This window comes from Zingiber officinale, chromosome 11A, assembly GCF_018446385.1.
Source record: "Zingiber officinale cultivar Zhangliang chromosome 11A, Zo_v1.1, whole genome shotgun sequence".
NCBI classification, from domain to species: Eukaryota; Viridiplantae; Streptophyta; class Magnoliopsida; order Zingiberales; family Zingiberaceae; genus Zingiber; species Zingiber officinale.
Window position 1 is genome coordinate 28,616,355 of NC_056006.1, and position 20,959 is coordinate 28,637,313.

Sequence of the window (20,959 nt, forward strand, 5' to 3'; positions counted from 1 at the left end):
TTAAGAGACTCTAGAGCTTGAATGTAATTGATCTAGGCAACAGATTTAATTACTAGATAGTATGGTTAATTGTAGGGGTCACAGAAGCTTAAGAGGGCTCATTGTAAAAATCGTCTCACACTTGCCATTGACGCTGCGTCAAGTTCTAAGTACTAGGTAGTATGGAAGAACTATCTATGAAAGGATTAAGATGATAAGATTCGGCTTGACTATCTATGTATGTTGGTCAACCAAACATTTTATATATGTGAGCAAAATTTTCAAATTTGATGCTTTTAAGGGCATCATTCATTGTTAATTGACTAGCAGCCATCGTTTGGTCAACAAAACTTTTTGATTTCGTGGATAACAACTAGAATTATCATTAGTGATGGTTATCCATTATCCAATGCTACTATTGATTTTTGGTCGGGCAACCTCTAAGATTGTTTTTACCAAAAAAAAAAACATATTAATTGAAATAGAAAAAGGAGTCAAATGCTATTTGTGAATTGTGATGAGCACATGAACAAGATATTAAAATGGACACGCAGACATAGAGAGATATATAAGAAATAAAAACATTAGAAAAAAATTGATAAACAACCCTGAATAATACATTTAAAATGATAGGATAATGCACTAGTTAAATTATATAAAAGTATGATAAATATACACATTACTAAAAAAAAAAAAAGGAAACTTAATTAACAATGATAGAATATAATAAAATTTATTTAAATGTAGATAATATAATAAGGAAAGTTTAGTGGCATAAGCGATGCTATATAACCAATCCTACTTAATGAAATAAAAACATAAGTGATTGGTTTACATCACGCGAATATTTAACCCATGGCATATTTCCGAGTCCATGACCTGACAGTGGTCTCGTACTTGACTCGATCAGTCTTGTAAACTCGAGTGATCTCAAGAACCAAAGGATCATCAGGGTTGGGATCAGTGAGGAGTGAGCACAACGACAACAACACCTAAAATTTGAATTCAGATTGCCAGTTAGGTTCTCTTTAGTAGCATCAAGGAAATATAGTCCAATAATCTTCTATGAATTTCTGAAGACGCTATTAAAAATTAAAAGTATTTTACCAATAAATTGCATGTCTCTAATGTTTATCAATAAGTTTATACAACTGAACTCCCAGTAGAACTGAAGTGAAACTCAAATGAAAGTCTATAGTCAGAAGAGGAGGTCATTTCTCTAATGTTTCTACAACTTTATTTTTTTTTGGAGAAATTTATAGTACCAAAAGAACAAGTGCATTAGAGATTTATGACTTTGTATGACACCATTAAACCAACATCACTCAACAAGACCTCACTAGTATCTACAAAGTTCCAAACATGACTTGGACTTTGTATGATACCCGAGCATATCACAAAGCACAACCACACAATACAAAAGAATCACTTGATATCCACAAAGCGCCAAACATGAACTTGGACTTTGTGAAATATCCTCTCAAAGCAAGGAACAACATTCTCAAATCGACTCATGTTACGTGCATTCCATACGAGATAAATCATGGAAGATAAGGCAAGATGTCTTGCTTTCATTTGCCGCCCTTTGCCTTTATAATGTTGTCGAAATGTATCAAGAAAAGAGGCCACATCCGTGATGTCAAAAGTGATACCCATCCATGTCTTGATTCTTTCAAGAAGAGGCTTGACAATCTCACAATCAAAGAAAAGATGATTATTGGATTCATCTTGTTGGTGGCATAACGCACATAATTTGTTGGGCTCATACAGGATGGTGTCCGCCGTTCTTAGTCTTCCATGAGCAAGTAACCAAGATGTGAACCGATGCTTGGGCAAAATATATGGCTTCCATATCACCGAAAACCAATCCACTTTAGCTGCTCTTGGACGGAAAAACTCATATGCCAAAGTCGACCCTTTATTTTCCCCCGCAAACCACTCTATCATTTTCATATTTGCGGTGCCAATGGAGGTAGTTCGCTGTACAAGTTCATCACGAATAAAAAGTAAACGTTTAATAAGTGGAGAATCCGAAGGCTTACTCCTCCATTACCAAAAGTCCGAATTTCGAAGATAGTGATGATGAACCCATCGAACCCAAAGAGACTCATGTCATTTTGAATATTCCATAGATTCCGACATAAGAGAGCCATATTCCATGTTTGCAAATCACGTAAACCATATCCTCCTTCTTCTTTGCGTAGACATATAGAAGCACATGAGATTGGTGGATGTTTTGTTGACCATATAAAGGAACGTGAGATGCCATATATCTTGTCAATAACACCACTTAGTATAGGAAGAATAGACAACCAAAAACATTCCACTCCTTGAAGTATCGATCGCACAAGTTCCAACCTTCCGGCATAAGAAAGTGTATGCTTCGGCCAAGAGAGAACCTTCTTCCTTATGGAGTCAAGAAGTGGCCCATAATTTGCAATCCGACATTTCTCCGTTGCTAATGGAATGCCAAGATATCAGAAGGGAAATGTGCCTTGTTGAAAACCGGTTATGTGTAGTAGCTCCTCCCGTAGTTGTTCACTAACCCCGGCCATATATAAGTTGGACTTCAAAAGATTTGCTCGAAGACCCGCTTTATCACCAAAAACCGTTAGGCAATCCATAATAAGGGTAAGAGTAGAAGCATCTGTTGGACCCCGTGGTAGTTTTGATGTGATCAACCAAATTGGTTAGGTCCTGCTGTGTTTGATCCCTGTGTCTGAGTGTGCAGGAGCTTAGGAATACAGGAAGTTGAGCGGAAGACGCAGCTAGCGAGAAGGACGGCACGGGAAGGGAGCCGACGGGCTCGGTGCGTTCGAAGGACGAGAGAGCTGTGGAAGAGTACTCCGGTGGGCGTGAAGAGTGTGCGCGGCGTTCGAGGGACGTGAAGCCGGGATGAAAGGCTGCTCGAGGAGAAGGCCGGAAATTGAGTTCGGGTGAGCCCTATTTCGGTTGGTCGAAATCACCCAAACAAACGGAGCTTCGGAAGATAAAGTGAAGAAGAAAGGAGTCAAAAGAGGCTGGAAGTTACTGTAGCAGAAATTACTATAGCAGGAACCTTGAAGGCGCCTTAAACACATTGAAGGCGCCTTAAACACATTGAAGGTGCCTTGAATGGATTGTTTAAGGCACCTTGAGCAGGCCAGTTTGACTGTTTGCGCTGCGGATAAAGTTTTATCCGCAGATCGAGTTGGAGGCGCCTTGAACCCTGTTGGAGGCGCCTTGGACTCTCGGGATAAGATTTCCAGGGCCTATATAAAGGCCCCTGGAGCTAGGAATTCAATAACAACTCAAGCATCCAACTTGTAATCAATTCCTAGCAACTAAGTGAGCGTTCTAAGTGTAAAAAGGCTTCTCCGCCTACAGTAAAGGAGATTCTGCTAGTGGAGCTCTTCATCGCCCTGGATTAACAAACTCCTTGGTTGTAACCAGGTTAAATTCTGTTTCTGTTTCTTTTTCTGTCTCCTTAATTTAGTTGTTAGTTTATTGCTGATTTTCTTTCTGAGTTGAAATCCGAGGAGGGTAGTTTTATTTTTGTTTTCAGCAATTCACCCCCCTCTTGTCGGCCTCCGCTGAACCAACAAATGGTATCAGAGCCGGACCGCCTCAGAAGGACTAACCGCCGACTGAAGCACGAAGATCTAGACGATGGCCAGAGCCAGTGACTACCCACCTGCATTCGAGGGGGAGTTTGCTTCATGGAAGCAAAAAATGGAGGTATACCTTAAGTCTGATTTTGGTATTTATTTAATAATGAAATTTGGTTATGAAGCACCAAAGAAAGTAAACGGAGAAGAGCTCTAGAAATACCTCTGGAACGAGAAGCAACGTGATGAGTCGATGGCAAATGCGCGGGCTGAATTTCATCTTCTAACCACAATACCAAATGAAGATCTCGACAAAGTCGGAGAATACAATAGCGCAAAAGAACTTTGGGAAAAGTTCTTAAAGATCTATGAAGAGTCCGAATCCAAGGTAAATGCCGCAACAACCCCAACAGCCGAATTCCATCCTGAAGCCACAGAAAGCTCATCCCAGATGAGCATCGATGAAGGGGAAAAGACTTCGGAAGAAAGCAACTTGACAGGGGGAGAATCAACAGCTGACAAGGTATGGTCTTCACCTTCTGAACAATTAATTACATTAATCGAGAAGGTACCTGAAAATTTTTGCGAATTAAAAATTAAATCTTCGAAAGAATTTTCTGGATTAGGAAAAAATTTGTCGAATGAATCTTTCCAATTAAAAACACCGTCGAAATATTTTTTACCAACTATTTTGTTGAAAGAATTTCTGAAACTAAAAACATTGCCAAAAGATTCTTGTGAGTTACAAAATAATTTGTCGAACGAATTATCAAAAGATCTTTTATCAATTATTTTGTCAAAACAATTTTACGCATACTTAATATTGCTTTCCTTAAATCTAAAAAATTATAATAAACTAAAGTGGAAATTTAGATATTAGAATAAGGTTAGAGAAATGGCAATAACTTTGAGAATGAATTTTGTTTTAATAATAATAAAAAAAAATTATTATTTTCGCCTAACTTAAAAGCCTTTTCTATAATTCTAAAAAGTAATTTAACTTAGATTTTTTTTTTAAATATTCTTCTGAAAAATTCAAAAATTCATTTTACTAAAATTTTTTGGAAAATTTTTTAACTTGAAAATTTTTTTGTGGAAACTTTTTGACTTGAAAATTTTACCTAGAAAATTTTTCAAAATTTCATTCTTACTTGGAATATTTTTGAACCATTTATTTTACCTAACATATTGTTGGATAATTTTCTCTATTTTTATTAACCCCGTTTTTGCTATGATCAAAGGGGGAGAGAAAAGTACAAGTTTAGGGGGAGTTAGAAAAAATTTAAAATTTAAATTTCTTTTTCTATTTTTTGTTGCAATTTTACTAATTGCAAAAATTATACTTAACCTTTTATTTTAGTAATTTTTCTTTAAAATTACTTTTTTTTATGTCTATTTTAACCCTAACTTGAACTTGAGTTGATGCACATCAAAAAGGGGGAGATTGTTGGACCCTGTGGTAGTTTTGATGTGATCATCCAAGTTGGTTAGGTCCTGCTGTGTTTGATCCCTGTGTCTGAGTGTGCAGGAGCTTAGGAACACAGGAAGTCGAGCGGAAGACGCAGCTAGCGACAAGGACGGCACGGGAAGGGAGCCGACGGGCTCGGTGCGTCCGAAGGACGAGAGAGCTGTGGAAGAGTACTCCGGTGGGCGTGAAGAGCGTGCGCGGCGTTCGAGGGACGTGAAGCCGGGACGGAAGGCTGCTCGAGGAGAAGGCCGGAAATTGGGTTCGGGTGAGCCCTATTTCGGTTGGCCAAAATCACCCAAACAAACGGAGCTTCAGAAGACAAAGTGAAGAAGAAAAGGAGTCAAAAGAGGCTGGAAGTTACTGTAGTAGAAATTACTGTAACAGGAACCTTGAAGGCACCTTAAACACATTGAAGGCGCCTTGAATGGATTGTTTAAGGCGCCTTGAGCAGGTCAGTTTGATCGTTTGCGCTGCGGATAAAGTTTTATCCGCAGATCGAGTTGGAGGCGCCTTGAACCCTGTTGGAGGCGCCTTGGACTCTCGGGATAAGATTTCTAGGGCCTATATAAAGGCCCCTGGAGTTAGGAATTCAATAACAACTCAAGCATCCAACTTGTAATCAATTCCTAGCAACTAAGTGAGCGTTCTAAGTGTAAAAAGACTTCTCTGCCTACAGTAAAGGAGATTCTGCTAGTGGAGCTCTTCATCGCCCTTGATTAACAACCTCCTTGGTTGTAACCAGGTTAAATTCTGTTTCTGTTTCTTTTTCTGTCTCCTTAATTTAGTTGTTATTTTATTGCTGATTTTCTTTCTGAGTTGAAATTCGAGGAGGGTAGTTTTATTTTTGTTTTCAGCAATTCACCCCCCTCTTGCCGGCCTCCGCTGCACCAACAGCATCAGCTCTTGCAAACAACAAGAGGTCATCGGCATATGCTATATGTGTGAGTTCCACCTCTTTACATTTTGGATGATAATGAAAAACACTTAATCTTGAAACAACTTTCATAGAGCGTGAGAAAACTTCTAAGCATAGACCAAATAACAAAGGAGAGAGAGGATCACCTTGCCTCAAGGCTCTTCGTGCACTAAAGAAACCATGTAATCCACCATTTAGACTAATGAAGTAAGAGACCGTTGTAATGCATTCCTTTATCCATCCATAAAATTGTTGGGGAAAACCAAAACCAACAAGTGCGGACATAAGAAAGCACCAATCAACCGTATCGAAAGCCTTACGCAAATCAACTTTGAGCATACACCTTGGAGAAACCCGCTTACGAGCATACTTCCTCAATAATTCTTGGGCTAAATGAATGTTATCACCTATGGACCGGCCTTTGATGAAAGCCACTTGAGCCGGATCCAACAAGATATCACTACAAAAAAAACACCTGTATAGGAGTGGTTTTAATACCGCTCTTGAAAATTGACCAACTGAATCAGTTTAAACAAAATCGCTTCTATTACCTGACCTTTTAAGAACAATTATGAAACCACTCTTACTGCATAGCTTTAGCATCGATTTGAAAAAATTGTTACTATAAACCGCTCTTAATGATACAACTATTAAAAGTAATATTAAAAGTGCTGATATTAGCTACCTTTAGTAGCGGTTCTAAGTCAAATGCTGCTACTAACCGTTCCTATTGCTATAACTTCTAGGAGCAATTTTCAAGTCGCTCATATTCGATTCTTAGAACAGAAGCTTGTGTAAAGTGTTATTATAAACCGCTTCTATTGCTCTAAGGGTTTAGAATTAGTTTTTAAACTATATCTATTGCATAGTTTTAGAGCTAATTTGCATAAATCGCTAATAGAAACGACACTTATTAATACAACTATTAGAAACCATATTGAAACTGCTAATTTTGGATACTTCTGGCAGTGATTCTGTGTCAAACGCTACTAATAATTATTTATATTGATCTAACGTCTAAGAGCAATTTACAAACCACTCACATACATTCGGGCGCCCGGATGCCCCACACAAGTCGGGCACTGGAGTCAGGCATGAGAGTTAGGTAGCATAACCTTACTCCCTCTAAATACCTTATTTTTTATAACAATATCCTAAAATACTCATTTATTTATTCAATAGAATCAGCTTAACCATGTGATCATTGCTAACTTAAAATTTTTATGATTCTTTATTTCTAGGATAAAATTCAAATTTAAATAAATTTCTTAATAAAAACTTATTAAAAATGAGAAAAATTTAAATTTGGCTTTTTATTTTTCAAATTTTAATTTTATTTTATTTTAATAAGAGTACTTAAATAAAAAATTTGACCATGCACCTAGTATTTTAAAAATGGTACAAATTATTTAAAATTTAATATAGTTATAAATATTTATACATTTATATTATTTCCTTTTATTCAAATTAAATTAACCATATATGACTAAAAATATTATTTTAATATACAAAGCGCAATGCAAATAAAAAGGGAGAGGTGTTTTGCTTAAAATTTTAAAATACAAAGTTTTATATGATCATTTAATTTTATGGGTGTTTTATGCTCTTTTCTATTTTTACTTAGATGAAAAAATAATATTTTCTCAAAATTTATTAAAATTACATCGTGTTTCAAATTTATTAAATTTTATAGTATTTTCTATTTGTACATCATAAATTATAGGAAACTTATAATTTTAATTTTAATTATACCAGGGTAGAATTAGCATTACTGAGTTGATTGATTTTAATACCAAATTTTAATTAATTAAAATATAAGTTCTTTTAATATTTATTTTATAGTTGATTGATTATAATTATTCACCAACGTAATCTATAACATGTTCGCTCTTTTAATTAATATATAGGTACTAATGTTTCAAAAAATAATCGAACAGATCATATAATGAAGAAGGAATGGATGGACTGGCCCCGTGCTAGTCTTGGGTATCGGGTGGGAATCCTAAACTTTCTACGTTTTGCTTTTGTTGACTCGGCTGATGAAGTGAAGAAACCATGTGCTTGCCGCAAATGCATAAATTCATCAAATCATGATCGCCCGACAATGCATGAACATCAAACCATATATGGTATGTTACAAGATTATCATATTTGGGATTTTCATGGAGAAAAACCGATGGTGCAATCTCGTGACAGCATGTGTAGTGTGCTTCATGCTTCATCTAGGGAGAACAATGACGAAGATAACCATAACCTGGTGGTGCAAGAAATGTTATGCGACACATTTAGGATACATGAAGAACCATTTACAAATAATGAAAATAACATTAGTACATCGACAAGTCATTTGCCAAACGAATCTAGATATTATGCGGCGGTATACAAGTCCTCCATCAAATACATATGAAAGTGATCACAGATCTCCTCTATTATCAGAGTAAGATAAAAATATAAAATTTTGAAAAAAAAATATTTGTCTCATGTTAGTACTTTTAATTATATATTGAATTTGAAATAATTTTATTTATTTAATATTAGTAATTAGAGTATTCTTGTTATTGTTTTGGAGGATAATTGTTTAATAATATTATATATTAATTTTTTGGATTGAAATATTAAATATTAAGTTTTTTATTATTTAATCATTATGTATTTAGGAGAGTTTTGTGATGTTAGAGAAGTTTGTGATGTACACTTATTGGGATGCATTGTTGGAAAGCTATCAAATTTATTATTAATGATATTTGAATAAGTTATTATGATAATATTTTTATTATTATTTAATGCTTAATGAATTCTCCCATTAATCATGGAGCTGACGGCAATCAACCTATTAAAATTACCTTTTTTTAAAAGGAAGGAGGCCTATTAAATTTTAATAATTAAAATATCCAAATATTAATAAGGATCAAAAGAAATTATCAAACAATCTATCTATGTGGCAATCATGTATTGGATAAGACAAGTGTCATGGATCATTGTAATTTTGATATTATTTACCTTTGGATTAAATCCATCCAATGGTTGAAAATTGCATCAAAATATGTTTTTATTCAACTTAAATGCCACCTCTTTTCATCATTACACGCCCCATTATTCTCTCCTAATTAAATGCACGCCCATGTCTTTCCTAATTAAACACACACCCTCTTTTCATCATAATCTTGCTCTATAGATGCACGTCAATTTTCATTGCATCTAACCCTAATCATTCTTCTACGAAGTAGATGGCGTGAAGTCTACTAGCGGCAAGGCGTCGAGGAAGTCGGCTCTAGCGACTGACGGCGTAAAGAAGCGACACTGCTTCTTTCCGAGCACGGTGGCGTTGAGGGAGAGATCAGAAAGTACTAGAATAACATGGAGTTGTTGATTCGAAAGTTGTCGTTCCAACGCCTTGTGCGTGAGATCGCATAGGACTTCAAGAGCAGATGAAGCAGATGCTACAATTCCAACCGCCCCCATGAAGTTGAACACCGACAACTCCCTGCACCAGCCATGCCTAAATGCCACAACTTGCAAGACCTCACTGGTGAGCCTTGCTATCTCCTTCAAATTTTAACTCAATCACTAGCAATTAATCTTGCTGCAGCTGTGACTCCACTGCTCTATCCTGTGTGGGAGAAAAGATCCATGTCCTTACTGTGCCGGGATCGGTAATGCAAGTGATGACATACACAACATTGCAATGGCCGAGGATGAGCTCTCTGATGATGACATGCAAGCAGGAGAAGAAGAGGCGGTGATCATGAAATAGGTGAGCGCATTGGAAAGGAGCTTCGATCTATAGGGAAACAAACTGGAGTCAGAGAGGAAATTGCAGTTGGCTGCCGCGCTTGGGTTGCATCTAAGGCAGGTGGCTATTTGGTTCTAGAACAGGAGGGCCAGGTGGAAGACCAAGCAGTTGGAGATGAATTATGAGCTGCTCAAGACCCGATTTGATGCCTTTAGATCATATAATGGGACCTTAAAACAGCACAACAAGAAGCTCCAATCTGAGGTATATTGAGAATTTTCAAAAAATGATTACTGGGACATGAATAACTCTGAGGAAATGTAGAGATCTTGGCTCTATAAGGCAGGGAAACAACACGAGAAGTCATCAATCACAATAAAGAAACTGAATGTTCTTGCAACAATTGGAGAACAATATTGCAAATGTTGAAAATATTTTGGAGGATGAAAGTTTCTTAACTTGATGTAACTTTTAATTTGAGAATAGCATATGGAGAATTTGATTTGGACTTATCTTATCAAGTTTGTAAGATGTATTTGAGTAGAGATCTTTGAAGAATATACAATAAGATTTTCTTCTATAATGAGTTGAAAATTATTTTTATACCTGTTGGGTTCTAGTTGAAAATTGTTTATACATCTAATAGGTTTTAAAGCTATAGTGGTTTGAAATGTTTCTAAATTTTAGTTTTAACAATGTTTCGAAGTGCTCTTATACTCATGCCATTTAGGTGTGGTTTGAAATTACTCTTAAATTTCAAGAATCAATAATGTTTCAAAAGTGCTCTTTAACAACAATTTAAGTGCTCTTATACCCATCATATTTAAGAGTGGTTTGAACTTGCTCCTAAATTATTAGCATCAATTGCATCTTGAAATCGCTTTTACATATATGGCGTATAAGAGCGGTTTGAAATTGTTCTTACATCCAACATGTTTTAGAGCAGTTTGAACTGTTCCTAAATTTTAAGCTTTAATAACATTTTGATGTGCTCCTATACCTACATATAGGAGCAGTTTAAAATCGCTCCTTAATGTCTAGCATTAATAGTGTTTCAAAATCACTCTTATATCTATGACATATAGAGGCGATTTTAAACCATTCTAACACCTAAAGAGTTTAAGAGCGGTTTGAACTGCTCCTATATTTATAGCTATAGAAGTGGTTTGAAACCGTTGTTATACGTACAATATGTAAGATCGATTTCAAACCGTACCTATAAAGTATAATAGGAGCGGTTATTCAACTTTTACCAACGGTTACGAAAATCGCTCCTATAGGATATAGGGACGGCAACAAGAGGAGCGGTTTTCAAACCGTTGGTAAAAGTGTAAGAGTGGTTGAAAACCACTCTTAAAAGTCAAAAAAACCGTCCCTATATGGGTGTTTTTTTTGTTGTGTATCCATAACATTTGCCAATCTTGCTGCCAATACTTTGGAGATAACCTTGTAGAAAACCGTACAACAAGAAATGGGCCTAAAATCCGTTACTCTTGATGCATGATCAGATTTAGGGATGAGGGCTATCAAGGTGTGATTCCATTATTTTAGGAGCTAACGATTAGTGAAGAATTCCATTACCGCCTTGATAAAATCAGCCCCTATATTGTCCCAAGCCGCCGTGAAGAATTTTGCATTGTAACCATCCGGACCTGGAGCTTTATCAACACCTATATTAAATAGATCATTCTTGATTTCTTCCTCCGTGATTGTAGCTTCAAGAGATGATGCTTGAGCTTGAGATAATTTAGTTCCATGCAAAGAAGAAACATCAATTGGAGAGCTTTGACCGGCTTCACCCAAGAGGCTTTGAAAATACTCCACAAATGCCATGGTGACTTCATCCAAATTAGTTGTTTGTTCTCCGGATTGTTTGATAAGTGTAGTAATAGCATTTCTTTTGTTGTTTCTCTTCACCAAGTCATGAAAAAATTTGGTGCATCTATCACTATTCTTGAGGTAAGTACTCTTGGCACGTTGTTGATAGAAAAGTCTTTCCGCCTCCGCTAGCATAATCGCCTTCTTTCTTATTGCGCCAGTCACTTGGGGGCTCACCACCATCAAGAAGGGCTCTTTGAACAACCTCTAACTCTGATTTTTCTCTTAATGCTTGCTCCTTGATATGTTGAAAGTGAAGCTTATCAAGTTCCCTTAGTTTACCTTTCAACCGTGTAAGTTTTGTCTTGAGAATAAATTGTTCATTGCCATATACGGGTGCCTCCCATGTATTTGCCACCAAATCTTTGAATCCATCATGTAACGTCCACATATTATAAAATTTGAAAGGCCTATTGGAACCTCTCTCTCTTGCAAAAGTTGAAACTATGATTCAAGAGTGATCCGATAGGCACCCCAGGGGCGTATATTCTACGTAGCTTTCATAGTCCGCAACAAGTCATTGTGAATTCACCATAGCACGATCTAGCTTGCAAGAAACCCGTCCATTTGTCCATGTCAAATGACACCCAATAGAGCGAAGATCAACCAAACCACAAGTATCAACAAAGCACTCCAAATCATGTATCTTATAATTAGAAACCTGTTCGCCACCTTCTTTGTCTTGAATTGCCAATGGTGAATTATAATCTCTCATAATGAGCCAAGGTTCAACAATCGCTTCTCCAAGGAGGGTAAGAGAAGTCCATAAGGGTCTCCTTGTCATGATAGAATGAAAGCCATATATAAATGTCACCAAAGAAGACCGAGCCGTAATAGAACACCGAACACGACAATGTATATATTGATCCGATGTATCAAGAACATCCAAAGTGACCCTGTGCATATCCCATAGAAGCAAAATATGACCTCTATTAGAATAAATGAAATTATTTGCCATCCCCATACCTGAAAATTTTCTTCGCATGATAACATCTAAGGAGTCCTCATTAAGCTTAGTTTCAATAAGTGCTATGACTTGAATTTCCTTTTCCATCTAGAAGCAATGAAAGAGACACCATTCTTTTCCGGATGTCTTCCCATGAAACAACCAACAAGACAAAAACCAATCGAGTCTTCCACAGTTTCAATGCCATCATACTCAAAACTCAAGCGCTGCCCGGTTGGTTGAGATTGTTGTAACTGGGTCGTCATCTTAGTCCATCGATTATCCTTGAAAAGGTTGGCCCATGAACCATGCTTCTTTTGTCCCTGAGGAACTGTTACTTGAGTAACCTTCACATCAATAGATGGAGCTTGATCGACATCTCTAGCAACAGCTTCATCACCTCCAGCAATGACGGAGTGAGCTTCTTCGGCAAGGCTAGGAGATGGAGCTGATTGAGGGAGAGAAAGAGGGAGACTTGGAGGATCACATGCCACCTCATTAACCACCTCAGCATCTTGGAGCACCACCTCATTAACCACCTCAGCATCTTGGGCCGCCACCTCAGCATGATTTGTCAATTGTGATGTATCAACTTCATCCTCTTCAAATGAGATAGGAAGGGAGCCTTCGAAAAATTCAAAGGTGAATATTTAATGCCTTTCTTCTTTCTTCCCATTTGAATGCCTCCACGTGGATGAAAGTCAAAGAGTAATCAAAAGGGAGAAATGTAGCCACAAAATGTAGGCACCGTATAAGCACAAAAATCACGCCAATTCAAATACCAACCAATATTTTCCCAATCTGTTCAAGCGAATTCAATTGCCAACCAAGAGTTTCCAAGTCAAAACAAAGCCCAATTACTCCACGCCAAGTGACATCCAATCCTTCCAAATCAAGAGAAATTCAAATGAAGCCACACCAAGTGCCAACCACGCCCATTAATGTTGAAATAAATTTCCCAAAAAAATTCCTTCTATGGAGCAACCGGAATTTACACCATGCTTGAAAACTCCAATGGATTTCCGGCGAAACTCTGGTGAACCTCCGGCGATGTGTAAATTAATAAGCCTTTGATATATCACAACCGACCTTCGGGCACCGGGTCAAAGGAAGAAAAACCAAAGGAAATCCAAAGAAAACCAATATGGAGGAGGAGGGGATAGGAGCAGGTTTACCGAGAACATGCACGGTAACACATGAAAGATAACCTCTATGCCGGAGAATAAACTCCGATATAGTCAGTAGGATATCCTTTCTGCATCCTCCAATTCCACCCGCGAACCTCTAGAGAAAAGGTGTCAACCACACGTGGATGAGCACCACCAGGGGGGAGGAGTTCTCTCAAGGTTGCTGGAGAAAGAGCCTAGAAATCACTCACCTCACCGTGTTGAAGATGACCGAAAATCCTAGAGAGAAGTTGGAGTTTCTCTCTCTAGGAAGCAGACACACATTTAGAATGATTATATGGTGACCTCTTTTTAGTACCTAGTGTTTAAACTTGACAAAAAAAAAAGAGCTAAAATCATTGATCCTCAGCCTACAAATCTGAGTACTTGAATGTCATATAGGTATATTACTTGACATGCATAAATAACATTTAGTTCGACATACCAATATGCATGTTTAGTAGTAATAATGGACAAGGAAATGACTAATTTAAACTATCTGAAGAAAAATAGACAAGAGAGAGAGAGAGAGAGATACTACTTTAGATATTGTCAAAGCAAGACTCCATTCCTTCTTCAGAATGTTAAGGCAGATGTTGCCGTTGTCACTGTTGATATTTGGGTGATAGACTTTTGTTAGAAAAGGCATCTGCAAGATCAATGTATTATTTAGATATCATGAAAAGAACCATGAATCCAGTTGAGATGAAATTCCTTAATACTGTGTTGACTTGAAAAAGTAACAAATTAGATTTTTCTTCATCACTAACTAACTTCATCACTTAATAATATTAAAAGGCCTACCTTTGGTGGCTTGAAGGGATAATCTGGTGGAAAGTGAATATTCACTAAAAATACACTGCCTGCAAATGGGCTATCAGCAGGCCCCATAATGGTGGCTTGCCAGTGAGACAATTCGTGGATGCGAATCAGATTCTATATCCTTCTATATCTCGATTATAAATATCTATATCCATACTTCTTCCTAAAAGATCGGACATCTTCTATATTATAAATATACACTCCTTCGTTCCAAAGAAAACACTGATTTTTAAAATCGAACCCAACCGGTTGGTTCAATACTTAAAATATTTTTTTATTTATTTAATAAAAATTAATTCATGGATAAACGTAATTATTTTAAATTATTTTTTCATCCATTACATGTCGCTCCCATAGTTTGGTCATGGCCACAATTTGCAACCAGACTACAGCTCATAGCAAAGCCGCGAATCACGACCACGAGTAGGGATGTTAAAAATGAACCCGATCCAACGACCCAATCTGAGTCGACCAAAAAAATCAGATTTGAGTTGGCACTACAGTTACACTGCTTCTTTCTTTGCTTCGTTTTCTTGCCATCGGTGATCGACTTGAGCGTCGAAGAGTTATCGCCGGGGAACCCCTTCCAGGCTCGGCACTGACGTCTTATGGTTGTAGGTCCGCGCCAGTCGGAGTTCCATGCAAAGTCAATAGGAGCGCCACGTCCCCAGTGTCCATCGCCTCGACTTTCGGACAGGATCAATCATAATTTTAATATTTATTTTTTCACAACATCACAACTTTGGTGCTATTTTTTGTTTTTTTTCAAAATATCATCATTTTATGTTGATTTCATCAAAACATCATCACCTTGATGCTAATTTAGACAAAGCATCCAAGAATCACCACCTTAAAGATCTAAGGATAAAATATCAAGAAATTCGATGTAATATATATATATATTTTTTGCTCTCCTAATTCTCACCAAACTCAAATAAATTCTTTAAATTCATGACCTCCATTAGTTTATAAAAATTGTTTAAAAAATTCATATTTTATTTTTTTGACACAATATCATATTTGGGCTTAAACACCTCTTATTACTCTATGATAACACTGTGAATTATTCTAAAGAATGAAAGACAAATTAATTAAAGCGGTAAAAACTTACAACGATCTCCCACAGATTCGCAATCGGCAATGACAAAACTTGTTGTCGGAAGAGCGATCACATGATCGGAAAGCCCTCCAAGATTCCACGAACTAAATCTCACCGCCTCAGATGTCCTCCTCTTTCTCTCGTTGCCTTTGTTATCTTCTACGTTCGTTCGTTGATACGTACCTTCGTTCCCTTTAATGATCCTTAGATGCACCCCTTTATATAGGAAAATAACCCAGAGGCATAATGGACTTTTCCATTATGAGTAGTGGGGAACGTGGGTCATGTTCCCATGTTTCCCACTTTCCCATTTCCTACATCTCCCACTCGTCCAAGATAAGTCACTAAGACTAGTTCATTCTTGTAAGTCACAAAGACTAGTTAGTTACAAAGACATAATAAGTCACATAGACTATTTGAGAGTTTGGTCACATAGACCATATGAGAACATCCAATCCATACTTAGAGAAAATGGTTTGTGCGACAGCAAGCACATTGAGTGGTAGTTGCTAAGAAGTTTGTTACACATTTAGTTAGCCGCTCTTTGAGCAATCAATGCTAATAAAGTTGTTACACTTTGTTTAGCTGCTCAAATAAATTAGAGACATACTCTTCAGGGCACATAGCCTCTTTCCTGGTGGCACATAGCTTTTATCCAGGATCCATCCAATCTTCAAGTGGCACACATCCATTATCTTGAAGATATCTATGTCTTGCTATTTACCCAGATTAAATAATTTTCATTTACATCGATATGAACATCTCTAATCCCTTATATTGACCATTATGTCAAGAGCATGTTCCATATCCAATATTCACATTCATTTCTATACATAACAGAAATGAGTCGATCAGTGAATAACAACAAAAGATATAAATATATTTAATCTTCCTTTTTAACTAGAATCTATTCATTTTAATCAGTTGCTTTTTTAGTTATGCTCCATAGACCGAATCATCCATAACCATAGGATACACGCTAAAGTAGCAGGCACTAATTAAAACTTCAAGTAAACAGCTAAATAGTCACTAAGGCAAAAAACTGAGATTAACTTATAATCTCAAAGGTCTCACATAGTAAAGAAACAGGGATCCATTCTCATACTACCTTTATTGTCGCAATAGCATATGTGGTATGAATAACATATTACGATGTTATTCTCTTTACTAAAAAGAGCGCTTGTTTTTATCAATTTTAACATCGTACAGATTTTGATCTAGACATACCTAATGTCTAATCCTGAATTCAACATATGAATTCTAATCTGACCTTCAAAAGGTTCAGTAAATGGTGGGTTCATTTACTTAGATCATTATTAACACATAAATGATTTCATCTTGACACAATTATCAAGGCGACCTCAACTTATGGATGTGTCTCTAATTTCAGCTACGTAAGTTGTTCCATAAGTAACGATCTTTCCCCTATTTATACTTAACAAACAGAGATGATTGTCCATGTGAGTGGACCAATCTCAACCTGCCAACATGCTCATCGAGATCTTATATGAATGTAACAAATACAACATATACACTGAATAAATTATAGCAAATGACACAATCAAATCATAAAGTCTGATTGTTATTACAAAATTGTTACATTCTACGAAGTTCCAAAGACTTTACATATTCTTTAAATGACTCTTTAGTCATTGGCTTAGTAAAAGGATCTGCAAGCATAGTACGTGTAGGGACATACTCAAGAATTACTTTTCTTTTAGCCACAATATCCCTTACAAAATTATATTTAATTTCTATATGCTTGTCTTTGCTATGATATTTGGGATCCTTAGAAAAAGCTATTGCAGTTTGATTGTCACAGTAGACAGTTACTAGACTCCCACTATCTTCAGCAATTTTCAGATGCTTCAGAAACCTTCTCAACCAGACTGCTTCTTGCACAGTCGCTGAATATGCCACATATTCAGCTTCCATAGTTGACAAAGCTACACAAGCTTGTTTCTTGCTGTTCGAAGAGATGGCGCCACCATTCAGCAAGAATGCATAGCCTGATGTGGATTTTCTATCATCCAGGTCTCCAGCCCAATCTGCATCTGAATAACCTTTCAGACTCATATATGATTCTTGAAAATAGAGACAATAATCTGTTGTCGCCTTCATATATCTAAATATTCTTTTTACCTCCTTCTAGTATCTCGGTCCTGGGTTTGACTGGAAGCGACTGACCAAGCCCATAACATAGCTGATTTCGGGACGTGTACGCAACATAGTATACATCAAACTACCAATAACACTGGCATATGGTTTTTTATTTATCTCAGCTATTTCCTCTGGAGTTTTAGGACACATACTCTTGCTCAAAACAGTACCTTTCACAATAGGTGTATGTTCTATATTGCAATTAGACATGCTGAAATGATGTAAGATCTTATTTATATAAGACTATTGTGATAGACCCAAAAATCTTTTACGACGATCTCTTATGATCTTCACTCCTAAGATGTATTCAGTTTTTCCCATATCTGTTGTATCAAGTTGTGATGACAACCACTTCTTGACTTCATTCACATATCCCATGTCATTTCCAGCTATCAGCATATCATCAACATATAATGATAAAATGACATACTTTCATTTTTCCCATTTCAGGAAAACACAATGATCCTCATTGATCATCTCGAAACCATAAGATAAAATGACTTCGTTAAATCTTATGTTCCATTGTCTTGACACTTGCTTTAGCTCATATATAGACTTTCTAATTCTACATACTTTCTGCTCTTGGCCTTCAGCAATGAAACCTTCTGGTTGAACCATATAGATTTCTTCGTCAAGATCACCGTTAAGGAAAGTGGTTTTTACATCCATTTGATGTAATTCCAAGTCATAATGTGTCACAAAGGCCAAAATAATCCGTATTGACACAAATTTCACTACGGGAGAAAATGTCTATTCAAAGTCAATACCCTCCATTTGGGTATATCCTTTTGCAATTAAACGAGCTTTGTATCTGTTAATCGATCCATCTGCTTTCCTCTTTATTTTGAGAATCCACTTATTCCCAATAGTCATTCGGCCCGGAGGAAGATCGACTAAGTCCCAAACATGATTCTAAATCATGGACTCCATCTCTTCAACCATTGTAGCTTTCCATTTTTCTCTAATTCTACATCCCAATGCTTCCTCAATGGATTGAGGTTCGTCGTCATCAATTGGAAGTGTAACCAATGCCTCATTCTTAATATCAAACCTCTTCTTATGTTTGATCTTACGAGCACTTCTCCGTAAGTTGGGCTGTTGAGAAGTCAACTCATGACTCAGTTTATCACTCCCACTCGATTGACTAGACTCAGGTGTTCCTTTTGACACCTCTCTTGTTGATAATATCTCATCCTCCTCAAATAGAGAAACATTTTTATCAACATCACCTCTAATTGGGAACTTTGTTTCGAGAAAAGTCGCATCTCTCGAGTCTATTTTGGAGATGGTTCCATCTAGTTGCTCACCTATGAAAACATAACCTTTCGAGGTCTCATGATATCTTATAAAGATACATTTCTTACCCCTAGGTCCTAGTTTTTCATACTTGTGAGAACTATCATGAACATAAGTAGCTGACCCCTAAGGTCTCAGATTACTTAATTCTGGTTTTCTGCCTGTCCAACGTTCATATAGGGTAGATGGAACTGACTTTGAAGGCACTTTGTTAAGTATATAGGCTGCAGTTAATAATGCATCTCCCCAATAGAAGATTGGTAAATTAGTTTGCACCATCATAGACCTAATCATTTCAAGAAGAGTCCTATTTCTTCTTTTAGCTATCCCATTTTGCTGTGGAGTTCCAGGAATTGTTGGCTGTCTAATAATCCCTTTATCATTACATATTATCTTGAACATATTAGACAAATACTCCCCTCCATATTCAATGCGTAAAGTCTTAACTTTACGTTCCTTTTGATTCTCAACTTCGTTTATATAACGAATGAAGCAATCCAATGTTTCGGATTTGTGAGAAATCAAATACACATGACCGAACCTAGAGAAATCATCAATAAATGTAATGAAATAGGAAGCTCCATGTCTAGCCTTCACATTCATTGGATCACAAATATCCGAATGAATTAACTGCAATGTTGATTCAAATCTAATAGCCTTACCAAATCGTTTTCTAGTTACTTTTCCAGCAACACAATACTCACATATAGACAATTGAATCTTAGCCCGAGTGCCCAATAGACCCTCTCTAGCCAACTGATTCATACGTTCTTATCCTATGTGTCCTAATCTAGCATGCTAAACTTCATCAGTTATATCTGCATCACTAGTTAGAGCAATGTTTGAAAAACAACCATCAATAGCATAATTGACATCTAGTTCTACATCAAGAACCATAAAATCATTTGTTAAAAAACCATGTCCGATTGACACTGAGTCAATCTTATGTTCAACAGACCGACTGTAAAAATTAATACAATATCCTAAATCAAGAAGACATATAACGAAAATAAGATTCCGTCGAATTTCAAGAGCATACAGGACATCATGTAGAAACAAAACTCTACCACCACGGAGGTTGAGTTTGCAAGTGCCGACTCCTTTGACTTCAACTCTTGTATTGTTTCCCACATAGATCCACTTATTGTCAGCTGGTACCCGACGGTACTCAACAAATGTAACTCGTTCCCGAGCTATATAGTTGGTTGCTCCCAAATCTATAATCCACAAAAGATAGGAATCAGCTAACAACACTGAACTAGCAACAAAATGCTCTAGAAAAGAAGACACACTTTGATTTACCTTTTTCGGCTCAGTACACTCCTGAGCGAAGTGACCCTTCTTGCCGTAGTTAAAACAAGTCAACTTATTTTTAGGTTTTTTTCTAGTCTTTTTTACTATCTTCTTGATTTGGCCCTGTCTCACAGCAGCAGTTTCTCTCTTCTTTCCCTTCCCTTTCTTGAACCATTTCCTTTTCTTGGATTCAAATGATCTAGCAGAACCTACAGCCACATAGGCTTGTCTAGAAATCCTTGCGGATTCAACTCTCTCTGCCTCCAATTCTACATGGCGTGAGACGTCAGTGAAAGTCTTGATACTCTCACTGTAAGTTAGGGTCTGCTTCATGGTCTCCCAAGAATCTGGAAGTGAATGAATAACTGCTTGAACCTGTTGTTCATCAGTCAACTCATGACCAGCAGTTTTAAGCTCCCAAATCATGTTCGACATCTCCCTGAGGTGTTGAACCATTAATACAATCGGACGCTTTTTGTAGTTGTCAAACTTGATTGTCAGCTGTCGAAGCTTGCTCAGACTTACTCTACTATATTTTTCTTTAAGGGCTACCCAGCCATCATGAGCCGTAAGATATGACTCATACTCAAAAGCTAGGTCGTCTACCATTGAACTA

The 20,959-nt window shown here is 36.9% G+C and overlaps 1 protein-coding gene across 1 annotated transcript; it reads right to left on the reverse strand.

The window, feature by feature from the left end:
• Positions 1 to 827: 827 nt before the first annotated feature.
• On the reverse strand, positions 828 to 14,588 carry LOC122032410 (ubiquitin-conjugating enzyme E2 30-like). The gene is made up of 3 exons (XM_042591700.1): positions 14,478 to 14,588; positions 14,215 to 14,322; positions 828 to 971 (listed from the first exon to the last, which is right to left on the reverse strand). Exons 1-3 carry the CDS (start codon positions 14,562 to 14,564, stop codon positions 828 to 830), a joined length of 339 nt encoding a protein of 112 aa, XP_042447634.1. The 5' UTR covers positions 14,565 to 14,588.
• Between the last annotated feature and the right edge of the window lie 6,371 nt (positions 14,589 to 20,959).